The sequence below is a fragment of the Castanea sativa genome, chromosome 3 (assembly GCF_040712315.1).
Source record: "Castanea sativa cultivar Marrone di Chiusa Pesio chromosome 3, ASM4071231v1".
Taxonomy (NCBI): domain Eukaryota; kingdom Viridiplantae; phylum Streptophyta; class Magnoliopsida; order Fagales; family Fagaceae; genus Castanea; species Castanea sativa.
In genome coordinates, this window is record NC_134015.1 from 14,314,819 (window position 1) to 14,328,895 (window position 14,077).

Sequence of the window (14,077 nt, forward strand, 5' to 3'; positions counted from 1 at the left end):
AAGACTCCAAGGTAGTGTCAAATCCCTAAGGCAGTCATAAAATTTCGTAAATCGGTGTACAAGTATTTACAGATGTTGAATTTCACTATAGTAATTTTTTTCCAATGAAAATATAAGTATCTCAAAACTAGGAAGGTAAACCAAAAAACTATCTGGACACAGGCAAAGGCTTCCTACATGAGAACTTTTTGGATCAACTCAATTCAGTAATGTAGAAAAAGGAAGAAGTTAAAAGAGGAAAAGAGGAAAAGAGATGAGGAAATTGGAATAATGTTCATTATTTGAATGAATGAAGTACATATGGATATTTTTACATCTATGCCAATTCAATTATGCACAAGAAGAGGCAGGATTGCAACTGCACAACTATCTTCAACTTTAACAACATATAACTCTTTCAACTGTAAACTTCATTAACAGAAACATAACTATTCTATTGGTGAGCTTAGGTTGGTTTGCTGAGCAAGTGGAAGGATTGCAAACACTGCCTCCAAAACATGTTAAATATTGACCCATTCTCACACCTCACAAATAAAGGAAGTAGTAGATATTTTGAAAATAGGGCAAACACTTCGGCAAAATTTCAACCATAATCTATTGCCATAATATTATGTCGGTACCAATAAGTACCAAAAGGCACCTGCAAAAGGCTTTTACAGTTATGTCTTTGAAGCAGATTAGGACACCCTTGTTATTGTATTTTTGGCTTGTGCTACTCTCTTGGCCTTTGGTATCGAACAGCATGGCTGGAAAGATGGGTAGTATCATGGTGGGAGTATTATAGTTGCTGACATTCTGGTTGTTGCTGTTTTTTCTTTCCATAACTTCAAGCAATCCATGAAATTTGAAAAGTAGAGACATCATGGTGGACATAATTAGGGATTTTCAGCACCAACATATTTCAATGCACCTGTTGATATTGTCTCTCCCTTAGTCACAATTGTGGTGGTGTCAATTTTGGGTATGCCTCTGGCTATTTCTCTGCTTTGACTTATTCTCTGAAATGCATGATGGATGATCATGTGTTGCCTCAGGACCTCCTTGCTTGTGAGACACTGGGTCAGACACAACAATCTGCACTAAAAAAACAGGCACCCTTACATTAAACAAGATTAAGGTAACATAATTTTTCCTTAAAGAAGCAATGAGTGAAGATAATTCTACATAATAGTATCAAATGTTCTTGATATAATGCAAGAAGCAGTTGAGTTAAACACAACCAGTACTATTTACAACATTGATTTTGAATTGCCTGTGAAGATTTCTGGTAGCCCTGCCAACAAAGCTATACTTTCTTGGGATGTCTTTAATTTGAATATGAATGAAATCTATAATCCATGATGAAGCCTTTAATGCAGAGAAAAATAGAAGAAGAGTCTTGGCAAAGAGGAAGAGTAAGAAGGCTGTTCACACCCAAAAGAAGGATTGTCAGACTAAGGGATACAAATTCAGAGGACTGCTTCTAGCTAGCCTTTAACATGACATGAGGGTAAAAAGAAGAGCGCCTCCCTGCCCCCCCCCCTCACCCACCTTTGGCCCCCGGGTGCCCAATGCATAAAATAATTCTAAACCAACTAAAAGTTAAGAAGCTACTTCAAAGTAATTATTAGTTTTACTAAGTATCAAAAACTCCTATGGAAATTCAAAGGAAATGTCATTCTTCATTGAATTTTATTGGGAATACAGTTGGGGTAGTAAAAGACATACAAGATTGAGGGTGAAATTCATTCATTCAAGTGGATAAGAAGTTATAAAATCATTAGTTTGAGAAGCACAGTAAAGAAATCATACTTTAGTGGATCAAACAACTTGGTCCAACTTGACTAACCATAATATCAGTCCATGATTGATCTTATTTATGTGTTCTCATGTCTGACAAATTACTAATGTAGAAGGCCTAAAATCACACTTACTAAAATTACAATGAAGCATAAGCAAACCAAACTCGAAGCAAAGTGACCTCATGATTACTCCCATATTAAAAGCAAATTATAAGGCCAACAATTACCAAAAGCTAGAAAAAGGAACACACGCGCACATTTACTAATGCACAATTTACAAGAATGATGATGATAGATATAGGAATCTGTTTCATCTTTTCATCAGTTGGATAATAGATATTGAATGATGATTAATTGTCAACAAAATTGATTGTAAATTTAAGTTGCTTCAATAAGAAGAAATTTTCAGAATGCTCAGCTCTCAAGGTATTGCAACAATTTTAAGGTTACATTATATCTTAGGTATAATAGCAACTCTGGCAAGAGAACAACAATACCACAAAAGGAAGATGAACACATCAACTCATGTCAAAGTAAACAGACCATGATTTAAGGCAAAGCAAAGGGAGGCCAGGGTAGTTGTTGCCTCCCATGGGATTGAAATTTCTTATATGAAGTAATCCTTTGTATCATACGCCCCAATTCTTCTAATATATAATACACTGGTTCCCTTGAGTTTTTGCAGATGTCACAACCACTTAATCCCATTCAAAAGCCAGAGGTTTTGATAGGGTTAAGGTAACATCAATGGTACACCAGAAAAATTATTGATCTTTATCATGAAATTTTTGCTTGCCCTATAATTTTATTTCTAGACATACTTTATCCTAAATACACATTTTCCTTCAAAGAAGTTATTGTCCCCCTAACAAAAGACCCTAGGTTATATTATTGAAAAAAAAAAAGTGTTCACTATAGAGAGGAGTTATACATAAAATTGGCCTAGATAGGATGGCTAAGCAAGAAGAGAGTAATTTATATGTATCATCAATTTTTTTTTAAAGATATTCCAATGTTGAGATAATGAAGTTAATTAATTTCGTGAAAAGGTGATTATGATAAGCTGCAAACCAAGAGTACTAATTTATATGTTATTTCTTCTAATTTTGGGTGCCCTTATATGCCCTGGCCAGGAAGCAAGAATCGTGTGACCGGGCCACTTACAAGCAAACTTGTGGACAATCACTTTTGACAGGGATTGTTTTAGGTGACGGTTTTATCAATCTATAGCTCAAAGTAGGTTTTAGTTTGATTTGCAAGAAGGTTAGTCATAGTTCGATAGAGTTTACTTTTTTTTAATTCAAGAATATCCCAAGCAGAGTAACATACGAAGTAATACTTATGAACATACCTCAATGGCCTATGCCAATTCTGTGAGGGCAATCAGGTACTTGTTTTGAAATTGAAGCTTGTCTTTGCCTTTTCACTCACTTGCTAAGAGCATTCATCTTTTCTGCAAACAAGTTTGCATGTTTTCAAAGCATAAAGCTCCTTCATACAGATAAAAACATCTGGATCTAATGTTAACAGTTTAACTTATCAGCCATTGTCCTCATTAATATTTTTCTTTTATGCTCTCTAATTTTGGGTTATTCAAAGCAGATAATCAAATTAATAAATTATCGAAACCCACATCTAAGCTTCTCGAAATATAGTTTTTCTGTTTGCCCATTTAATGCATTTCAAATTACATAAGCATTTTCTATGTGACCGTGTTTATTAGATAATGTGGTTATGAGAGTACCACCATAGTTATTCTTCCAAAATGCACAAGCACCCACAAACAGCCTTCTGGCACACGTAGAAAGGGTCCATTTCTACGATTGCAATATAATAATGTCCTAAATTTTTTTTATAAAAATATATATTCTACATTGATGAATTTTATTACAAGAAAATCAAAGCATTTAAAATTATGTGTATTTTCATTGTAACTCATAAAGATGATTATATAGTCGCCATATAGGGAAAAAACATTGTAAATAACAAACACAGCTGAACAGAAAGTATATGACAAAAGATTGACTCACAACTACAGTTCCAAAACATTGTCATCCTGGATAGTAAATTCATTTCTGTGCTGATGGTTCTAGGGTGGAGAAGGTCTGTATATAACAACATTAAAAAGTTCATTCAGTTTCAGCTAACTATATATGAATGTTGCTGTCCTTGCATCAACTTTCTCATAAGGTCCCACTAACTGCAGTCCAGCCATTGTGTGAACCTAATAATGGATACAATGAAAGCTAAAGCCTTGGCCACTGAGCTACCCAATAATGACAGCATGGTAAAGCCATCTGTGGGTCAATCAAAGCCATTTGTAACCAGGGTAATAGCAGTCTAACTTATTTTTGGTGCGGATGAAAAAGTGAAGAAAACACTCATTTTTAAAACTTTTCATTTGTCAAGTCTTCAATGAATTTAATGCCTAGGCAACTAGAGAAGAGGGTTTATTAAAACAACAGGCTGTTTTTAATAATTCTAAGGTTTACCATAGTCCGTCAACTGGTGATGGTGGAGTTTCTGCAGCAGTTTGCCAGTGTTGAGAGGCTAAATTGGGGGCAATGGAATGCTTGCTTTGGACTTGCATCTTTCTGTTGACCAATTGTAGGCTCTTCAAGTGTATTCCAGTTTCTGGAGAGCAGCTGGTGAAGCAAAGGTTCTCAGCTTCTTGGAAGACTAACCAATAAGTCCAATCATTTGTAATGTGTGACTTTCTGCATTAGGTGAAGTGAAGGTAAAACGTAGTGCTAAGGGATATCAATTCGAGAGAAAGCTTCCAGTTAGTCTCGAACGTAGGATATGTTCAAGTACACAAGGAGTAATAACTGTTATTTTTTTGACAAGAATAATATAAAACTTTAACAAAACAGCAATACAAAAGGCCTTAAATCATGTCAGCTAAAATTACAATGACATCAAATTATATTTCCAATTACAGAGTACTAGTATGCTATCATGTGAACTTCGGGGCAACAAACTGTATTTGTACATGAGTTCCTTCAAAAGGAGCAACACCAAGAGAGGCTGGACACATGATACCATATTCTGGACCTTAGCATGTAATGAATTTTCAGAACTGGTCTTAACAGCAATAAATTGATAGACCAAAGTCCAAATAGACATATTTTGCCAAAAGTAAATCACACCTCAGACAATATGGGGTAATGGGCAAGAAACATACTCATGTCCCCCATGATGTGTCAGTAACTTAAGAGAGAAAGAGAGAGAGATCATGAAAATCATGATACAATGAACTTCTATCAGCTTGTTTTCATAACTTTTGTTCTAAAAAATTGATTTTTTTTATAGTATTTTAAAATTCTTAACTTTCTTTTTGAAAAAAATATTTTTTGCAGAAATAAAACCTCCTTATTCGCATAAAATTAAAACCAAGACCTCAATTCCACCACGTAATGATTTGTACTGCACATTCACCTTATAACTTAACATTTTTTTGTTTTTTTCTAAAACAACTTAAAAGTGTTTATCAAATGACTATTTCTTTCATTAATTCTGGTTTTTCTTTTAAATAATGTCCTTTCAAATTGGATCGATACCCATGATGTGAATGAGCCAGTTAATTTGAGAGAGAGAAGTGATAAAAGAACTAACAGATGCAAATGAAACAACAAAACTAAGGGAGGAGACATACCTGACATTTAAAAACATAATAGAGAATGTTTCAATGTACCTTGGCATATTCTTAGAAGTTCAATCAAGAGGTTCTCATTTCTTTGAAAGTAGATATGGATAGAAGTCAGCATCCTACATGCATCATCGGAGGGCAAGGCCATCATTGCAGTTGTCGGAAAGTTTACAGGCAAAAGAAGACAAGTGATTTGACCCCGGCGCCCATCATATGAGGCTGTGGGCTACGTTTTTATCAAACCACATCCATAAATGAGGAAGAAGCCAAAGCCGAAATATCCTTCATTGTGCTCTTCCATTCCCAGCCGGGCTTGCAAGCTGGATTTACAATGAAGTTGATGATATTTTCTGCAATCCATAAGATAAATCCTCAACAACCAGCTAACAAGATCAATATTATCTCTACAACAGATTCATCCGACTGCAAACAAAGGAAGAGAAATAGCAATCCAATTGTGTAATCTTTATTGTATTTACTGAACCTCTTCTTCTGAAATGTAAGAGAGTTCATTCATTAATTCAGCCCATAGTAACATTTTATCAAATACTTGGAGTGTTCATACTTGGGATTATAAACATTAAAAAAAAAAAAAAACAAACAAACAAACAGTTTCAACGTTATTATAGTACCTTAGCATATATCTTTGAAGTTCAATCAAGAAGTTCTCATTTTCTTCAATGGTGGACTTGGGTTGAAGTCAGCGTCCTCATTTAGAAAGGGCTGGGCCATTGAAGATATCGGTGTTGGGATGGTGTTGGTCGGGTGACATTGGTGTTGTATTTCCGGTACAACAATAGGCATATCTGTCCAAACACTCTCATTATTTTGGTCTTCAGTTCCCTGTGTAATCTCAAGTGATCTCACGTATGAGTCATACTGTTTGTCAAGACGATGGGCTAGTTGGTCTATGCTGGCTTTAGTGTTTGAAAACAGAGCATCCTCCCTTGCATCCCAAAGGATTTTCATTGCCACTGCTGCATACAGTGTGAATTCATCTTTGTTCACTCTTTCTGCCAGTAATTCCATTGGGGGATCAATTATATGTTCAACGAATTCCATTATAGATTGAGCTTGGATCATTTCGACTCGAAAACCCCATGTACCACCATACTAAGGGAGGAAACATACCTTGACATTTAAAAACATAATAGAAAATGTTTCAATGTTATAAGGGTACCTTGACATATTCTTAGAAGTTAAATCAAGAGGTTCTCATTTCTTCGAAAGTTGATATGTATTGAAGTCAGCATCCTACATGCAGCATAGGAGGTCAAGGCCATCTTTACCGTTTTCGGAAAGTTTACAAGCAAAATCAAACTAGAGTGATTCGACCCCAACGCCCATCTTATGAGGCTGTGGGCTACAGAATTAGTGAACCCCATTCATAAAGCTGAAATTTCTTTCATTATGATCTTCCATTCCCAGCCGGGCTTGCAATGAATTTGATGAAGCTAGCTGTGTCACTTTCTGTTGGCTCAGAAAATGATGACAAAATTCAACAGAGCAACCCAAAGAGAAATGCTCGACAACAAGCTAACAAGACAAAATTATCACTAGATCACATTCATCCAACTACACTAAGGAAGAGAGATAGCAATCCAATTGTGTGATGTTGACTGAATTTTATCATTATATATATACGTAAACACTGAAACTCGTCTCTCAAAAAGTAAGAGAGTGAGGTCATTCATTCAGAACATAGTAACATTTTGTCAATATTTGGAGTGCATACCTTTATACTCTCTATCACAACTTGCTCAAGTCTGTCCTGTTTGGCCAATGGCATTGCCCATCTTGCCGTTGATGTTTATGCCACGTCTGATTCCTCTGCCATTTCCTTCTTGATCTTTGAGAACCACAGCTAAGCCTACATTCTTTTGATCACATGACGCATCAAAATTAAGCTTTACCCATTGATCAGGTGGTTTGGTCCAAGCACTTTCCCTGTTTTGCTCTTCAGTTCCCCTTGTAGTCCAAAGTGATCTCAAGTTAGAGTCGTACTGTGTGTTAAGACGATGGGCTAGCTGATTTATGCTTGGTTTGGTGTTTGAAAACAGAGCATCCTCCCTTGCATCCCAAAGGATTTTCACTCTTTCTGCCAGTAATTCCATTGGGGGATCAATTATATATTCAACGAATTCCATTATAGATTGAGCTTTGATCATTTCGACTCGAAAACCACATCTACCACCATACCACAATCCTTTAGCCAAGGGACAACATTGAAATAGATGTAAAACTGAATCTTTTGCTATTTCACAAAGAGGGCAATAATAGCCATCTTGAGCATTGGACAATCGGTCCAGCTTTTGCTTAAAGGGGAGGACATCTGCAGCCACTCTCGATAAAGACATCTCTAATCTTTCATCAAAACTCATTTTTAATCTTTCCTGAATTCTTATGCAGGCCACCTTATCTACAGCAGAGTTCTGAGGAGAACATGTGCATGCTACATGGACCCCACACTTTTCTACAGTAATTTCGGCTTTTTCTGGATTATCATTTGAAAATTCAAATTGAAGCTTAACTTCAGTCCCTTCATTTAGAATTATGCCTTCCAATGAACTATCCCTTATATAGAACACCCATAGATAAGAATAAGATGACGATGGTCGAGTTCGAGTTGGAATATATATAGTATTTGAGTGCAATCCTTTATAACCATCAACGAAAATGTTGATAGCAAAGTAACCTGATAGAGAATAGCTATACCTCTCCTTCGATTGCACTTGAATAACAACACAGAAAGCAAATGATGGAAGAAGTTTCCGACTGACCGAGAATGATATGGAACTTCCACCAATTTGATGGTTGAACCATTTTGGAATCTTACTTCCTTGAATGAACGCTTCTCCATCAATTTTAAATGAAAACCCCTTTTTATGAGGAAAGTCAGTTTCAGATGCATAGTCCCGGTGCGATGATCCCCTTGGACATACAATATTCCGTGGAAGCCCTACCTTTTCTGCGAACTGCATGCATTTAGCAAATTAAAGAAACCACAGTTTAGCAAATCTAGTAATATATTTGGGAAAGTTAACCAAAATTGAATCTTTGAGAGAGATGAACCTGTCTCAATAATCTTCTGCTTGATTGTGGATCCAACGATTTGCATCCTGTTACTTGTACTGTAACCAAACATGATGGAAGTCTTGAAATTTTCTGAAGATTACAGCAGTTGCTAATATAAAGGCTCGTTAATTGAGGAAATCTGCTAGAGATGTCGGGGAGGGTAGTAATGTTGCTGTCGATAACCACTAACTCTTCCAATTTGGGGAAGCAATCAGGAATATCCAGGTTCTTTGGAAAATATTCAACATCATACATACAGAGGAGATTAAGATTTGGTAATGTAGAGAAGCAGCTTGGAAGATCATTAAGATATTTAGTACCGATGATTAATTCTTGAAGGCTAGTGAGATTTCCAATTGACGGAGGCAGAGCTAATCTTTCCGTACTTTGCCCAATATTGGGAAACTTCCAAAGACTTCTACAGCCTTGGAGATTAAAGCATTGAAGGGATTTCAACTTGAGATTCCTCGGAATCATTTTAAGATTTTTACAGTAAACGAGACTCCAATATTCAAGCGCTTCAAGAAGTCCAACAGACTGATGAATCTCAACTAAATTTTCACAATTATCAAGTTCTAGCCGCTTTATGTTTGGGGCAATCACCGATAAGTCAGGTAATTTGGTAATGTTTTTACAGTAATTGAAATCCATATATTTCAAAGCTGTGAGCCGGCACCTCTGTAGAGGATGGAAAAAAAATCAATAAATATAGCATAAAAATATAATAATTTATAAATAGTAATGGTCATACCTCAAAATGCTCGTCCAATTTAATGTGGCTTCCTGGCACTGTAAGTGCAACAAGTTTTTGAAGACTAACGGTGGCTGGCAAGGAAGACAAAGGAAACTCATTCCAATCAATTAACCTTAACTCATTTGGAAGATATTTAACATCTTCACAAATTAAATTACGAACAATCAAGTATTTGAGTTTTTTCATCCTTCCAAAATCTATTTGCATGTTTCTTGGTTGTGGGAAGCACAATGTTATGCCTTCAACTTCTTCTAATCCCTAAATGGACAAAGAATTACAATAATTACATTATACAACAAAATTTACAATTATTAAGTTGTAAACAAAATAAATGTGGATAAAGTTATATTTTCTTCAGCATTAAACGGGAAAAAAAAAACAAAGAAATGAGAAAAATATTCACTACAAAAATACATATGCTTGGTGAGAAAAAAGAAAAGATAAATCAAAATAATTTATACCTTATCTGGTAGATCGGAAGCACCATCATAACACAATAACCTTTTATGTTTCTTTGATACTTTTGATTCTTGTTTGATAATTTCCAAACCCATTTGTTGTATCAAGTCATGCATCGAAAATTTGCCGTCTTCATCAACAAATATGAGAGACTTATCTTTAAGTATTTCAATATCATAATATGGGTCATAAGAATTGCAACTTTCTAGTATATTTTCGACAAGATCTTTGCCTAATCCCTTGAGAAAACATGCAATATCAAGGAAAATATGCCGTTGAGTTTGGTCCAATCCATCATAACTTATTTTGAGTACTTTTAGAATATTTGGATTAAGAATTCTTTTGTACTTATCTAATGCACTTTTCCAACAACGCATATCATCTCTTGGATACAAATCAGAACCTATTATTTTCAAAGCTAATGGAAGACCTTTGGCGTAGCTTATAAATAGGTCTACGAGTTCTAAATAACCTTTCTTAGGCTTGTTTTCTTTGAATGCATGTTGACAAAAGAGCTCACGAGATTCATGTTTATCTAATTCCTTGAGCCTGTAGTTATAGTAGGTTAAATGATAATCTTCTTGAAGAGTAGATAGTAATTTTTCATCTGTTGTTGTAATAATAATTCTACTTCCAGAAGCAAAACGATTGCATTCACCAAGCAAATCTGTTACTTGAATTAATTTGTCCACATCATCAAGAATTATAAGAATTCTTTTGTGCTGAGGCATTTCCATTCTCATATTGATTCTTTTAATTGCACCAAGCTCCTTCAAAGTTCCACCTCCTAAGATCTCAGAATAAAGTGCCTCTCTTAATTGGCATTGTCCATCATTTGTTCTTGAGTTTTCTTTAACATTCTCTAGAAAGATGCTTCCTTCAAAACGATATGCAATTAAGTCATATATAGATTTTGCAATTGCTGTCTTACCAATTCCAGGAAGGCCATGGATCACTAGCATACGCACATCATTTGAACCAATATCTAAAAGCAAACTTATATCCTCCACACGAGAATCTATTCCAACGGGATATTTAACATCAAATATTTTTGTATAATTTAATTTAACTCTTGAGATCACTTCAAAAACTTCTTTGATAAGAGTAAATTGAGGGTGGCTGCCAGTTGCAAAGCATTAAAAACTTGTTAGAAAATAGAATATAAAGACGAACTAAAATTCAAAATGTTTAGCATGTGTACTATGGCTGAAATATTGTTAATATAAGTTAATGGCGAGTAACTCATGGATCTAAGAACTATTAGTATGAGCCATTTTTTCCTCAGCCAGAAAATCAAATTTTGGCTTTTAGCATGAAGACTCGTGAAAATCTAGTTAGGTAAGGAAACAAGCTTCGTGAATATCCACTTCTAATTGACAGACTCTAGCTTGAACGCATTCATTAAGATATTTTAGGGATCAAAGTTTGGTAAACATTATATGGGTGTGTAGTGAATCTATAATGGGTCCCAAGACTCTCCATTACATCAAAGTAAAAAAAAAAAAAACCTAAAATTGTAGAATGATAATTGATTTTCTTTTTCAAAGGGAAAAAAAATACTTTTGCATTTTTTCACCGATTCCAAAAAGGCCACAAAATATTAAACCATAGAAATCTAACTCAATTGAAACCGTAAATTGCTTGACAAAAAAAAAATGTTATGAGCGTGATGAATAATTATTGATAAGTTAATAAAACCTAAATACAAAAACTTAATAAGCAATTTTGCATCTAAAAAAAATTAAACAATATATATATATATATATATATATATATATAATATAGAAAGATGAATAAATAATATTTAATTAATATTGAAATATTAAAAAAACCTTAAAAACCTCAAAATATATAGAGCTGCCTGAAGTGAGAAAATCTTATAATTAATTGATAAGATAATCAGTTATATGTGCTTACCTTTCTATCTAGCCTAACTAGCACATTATTAAAAGATATGAACTTTCAAATTTTCAAAAAATAAGGCAAAAAATAAGACTTCGCGTGAGAGTTGTTTAACGTTAAAATTTTTTGGTGATAACAAAAATAGTGATAGAATGCATACTCTTTTGTGCAATGCCATCCACCTATATTGCCGGCTTCATGTAGAGCCATCCTCCATTTTTGCACTTCCATTTTATCCTTGAACTTTGTTTCATGTTCTGTCAAAGCTTCTCCAAACTTTCCCTTTTGGTTACGTACTTCTGATGGATCCACCTTGTAAAAAATTGGTAGCACAATTTGTTGGTCTTTCGTTTTACACTCAAGAATTTTGACAAGTTCTTTCAAACACCAAGTGGAAAATGCATAGTTTTTAGAGAATACAATGATTGAAATTCTTGAACCTTCAATGGCTTCGAAAAGTTTGTCTGAAATTTCTTCACCCCTTAAGTGCTCGTTATCGAGGAAGATGTTAATACCATGATGAGACAAAATGCCGATCAAAATACTCGTAAAATTATTGCGGGTATCGTCACCTCTAAAACTCAAAAATACATCATATCTATACTGGTGGGTGATAGAGGAAGAAGAGTCTCCTTTGTTGATTGGAAAAGCCATGGTGATTTGGATAGACAATAGAACAGATTTAAAAGGAAGAGAAGAGTTTAAGTGATGAAATTGGAATTGTAAGAGTTTAAGTGAGAATTTTCTGAATGGGTTTTTGAGAGAGAGAGAGAATGGGAATGGTAGTTCCTGTGACTGTGAGGCCATAGGCCCATAAGTGATAAGACTTATGTTAGTTTATTGTGAAAATAGTATATTATTAGTGAGTTGGTGGCCCAAACGCGGAGAAGACTTGTTTAATGCTAATTGGAAAATCACGCTGGAACCCAGTAGGAAAGTGGGGAGAAATTTCTTGGGTACGTCTTATTTTTGGAGTGTAGTCACTGTAGTGTAGTTTATGCATTCTAAATACGATTATCAAAAATGCATTCTAAATACATATTCAAACTTCTTCTCAAAAATAAAATAAAAAATAAAAAATTCATATTCAAACTTCAAACTTCAAACTTCAAACTTCAAACTTCAAACTTTTTCTGTGTCTCTTCTAGATTTTCGCTCGTTCTCACGGGTTGTCATACTGTGAAACGTGCTGTATCACTGGGACCCACCTCGGGCGCTATTTTTGTTTGGAATTTGTATCAGAGGTCATGAGAAACGCCACAAACACATGATGCTGTCGGCCAAAATGGCCAATGCAACTATTTTAATAGTTATCTCTACTATATTAAACGCGAAAAGTAGACAAAAAAAGAATAAAGAAGCATTAAATTTGTGAAATTAAATATTAATTAATATAACTATATTGAATTTAATCGGAAAAATGTTAAGATTTACTAATTTTATTGTTTAAAAACTTGAATTTGAATTTGGATTTAAATTTAAAATTAATTGATTTAAAATTTATTAATTTTAGGAGTTATTTCAAATCTAATCATTTAAAAAAAATTAAAATCTTTGTAGATTTGTCAAATCCAAATCCTTAACATTTTTTTAAACTTCCCAAACAAGTTATTCGGATTTTAATCACCCAAATTCAAATCTAAATGCCAAAATCATATTATCCAAACACATCATATGTAACTTTCATCAATTAAATTGATGTTGTAATGAGTGTGATTGATAATAAATTTCGAAAACATAATGAACAAATATACAAATATATGCATTTTTTTTGTAGAAATACTATGACTACAACATTTTCATAATACTTTCACAACAAATTGTAAGTGATAGGTTGTTATTAGTAGGACAAAAAAGTAATTTCATTGGTAAGTTCAAATTTGAACCAATGACAACTAATTAAGAACCACCTATGATTTGTTGTAAAAATATTGTAAAAATGCTGTGAACATAACAATTTTTTATTTTTTATTAATGACATATCAAATTGTAAAAATTATGCAATAAATTTTGTAATATCCATAACATCACTCATTAAATTCTACTTTGAAAATAACACTGTGAGGACATTAAACTGGCTTATCCGCTTTGGGGAGCCAGTCCCTCACGGTTTAATCTCAAGCGGCGTGGAGAACGATACCGATACCTGGAGCAAGGGCGGACCTTGGAACTCGAACAGGCAGAGCGGGCGTCCCACATCGACAAGAGATCCCTCCCACATGTGGTTTATAAGCGTCTGGCGCGACCACATGTGTACCACTACTACACATGTGGGAGGGATCTCTTGTCGATGTGGGAGGGATCTCTTGTCGATGTGGGACGCCCGCTCTGCCTGTTCGAGTTCCAAGGTCCGCCCTTGCTCCAGGTATCGGTATCCAGGTATCGGTATCGTTCTCCACGCCGCTTGAAATTAAACCGTGAGGGACTGGCTCCCCAAAGCGGATAAGCCAGTTTAAT

At 34.6% G+C, this 14,077-nt stretch overlaps 1 protein-coding gene across 3 annotated transcripts; it reads right to left on the reverse strand.

The window, feature by feature from the left end:
• Window positions 1–254: 254 nt before the first annotated feature.
• On the reverse strand, window positions 255–12,372 carry LOC142629587 (TMV resistance protein N-like). Of its 3 annotated transcripts, XM_075803595.1 has the most exons (11): window positions 11,781–12,372; window positions 9,721–10,837; window positions 9,257–9,517; window positions 8,503–9,183; window positions 7,166–8,405; window positions 6,611–6,900; window positions 6,063–6,443; window positions 5,476–5,780; window positions 4,274–4,498; window positions 3,133–3,234; window positions 255–1,074 (listed from the first exon to the last, which is right to left on the reverse strand). In XM_075803595.1, exons 1-5 carry the CDS (start codon window positions 12,272–12,274, stop codon window positions 7,191–7,193), a joined length of 3,768 nt encoding a protein of 1,255 aa, XP_075659710.1. In that variant the 5' UTR covers window positions 12,275–12,372; the 3' UTR covers window positions 255–1,074; window positions 3,133–3,234; window positions 4,274–4,498; window positions 5,476–5,780; window positions 6,063–6,443; window positions 6,611–6,900; window positions 7,166–7,190. The 3 variants fall into 3 exon arrangements, with proteins under 3 accessions (XP_075659710.1, XP_075659709.1, XP_075659711.1); XM_075803594.1 differs by having other exon boundaries at window positions 6,063–6,900; XM_075803596.1 differs by having other exon boundaries at window positions 255–1,079; window positions 6,063–6,900.
• Between the last annotated feature and the right edge of the window lie 1,705 nt (window positions 12,373–14,077).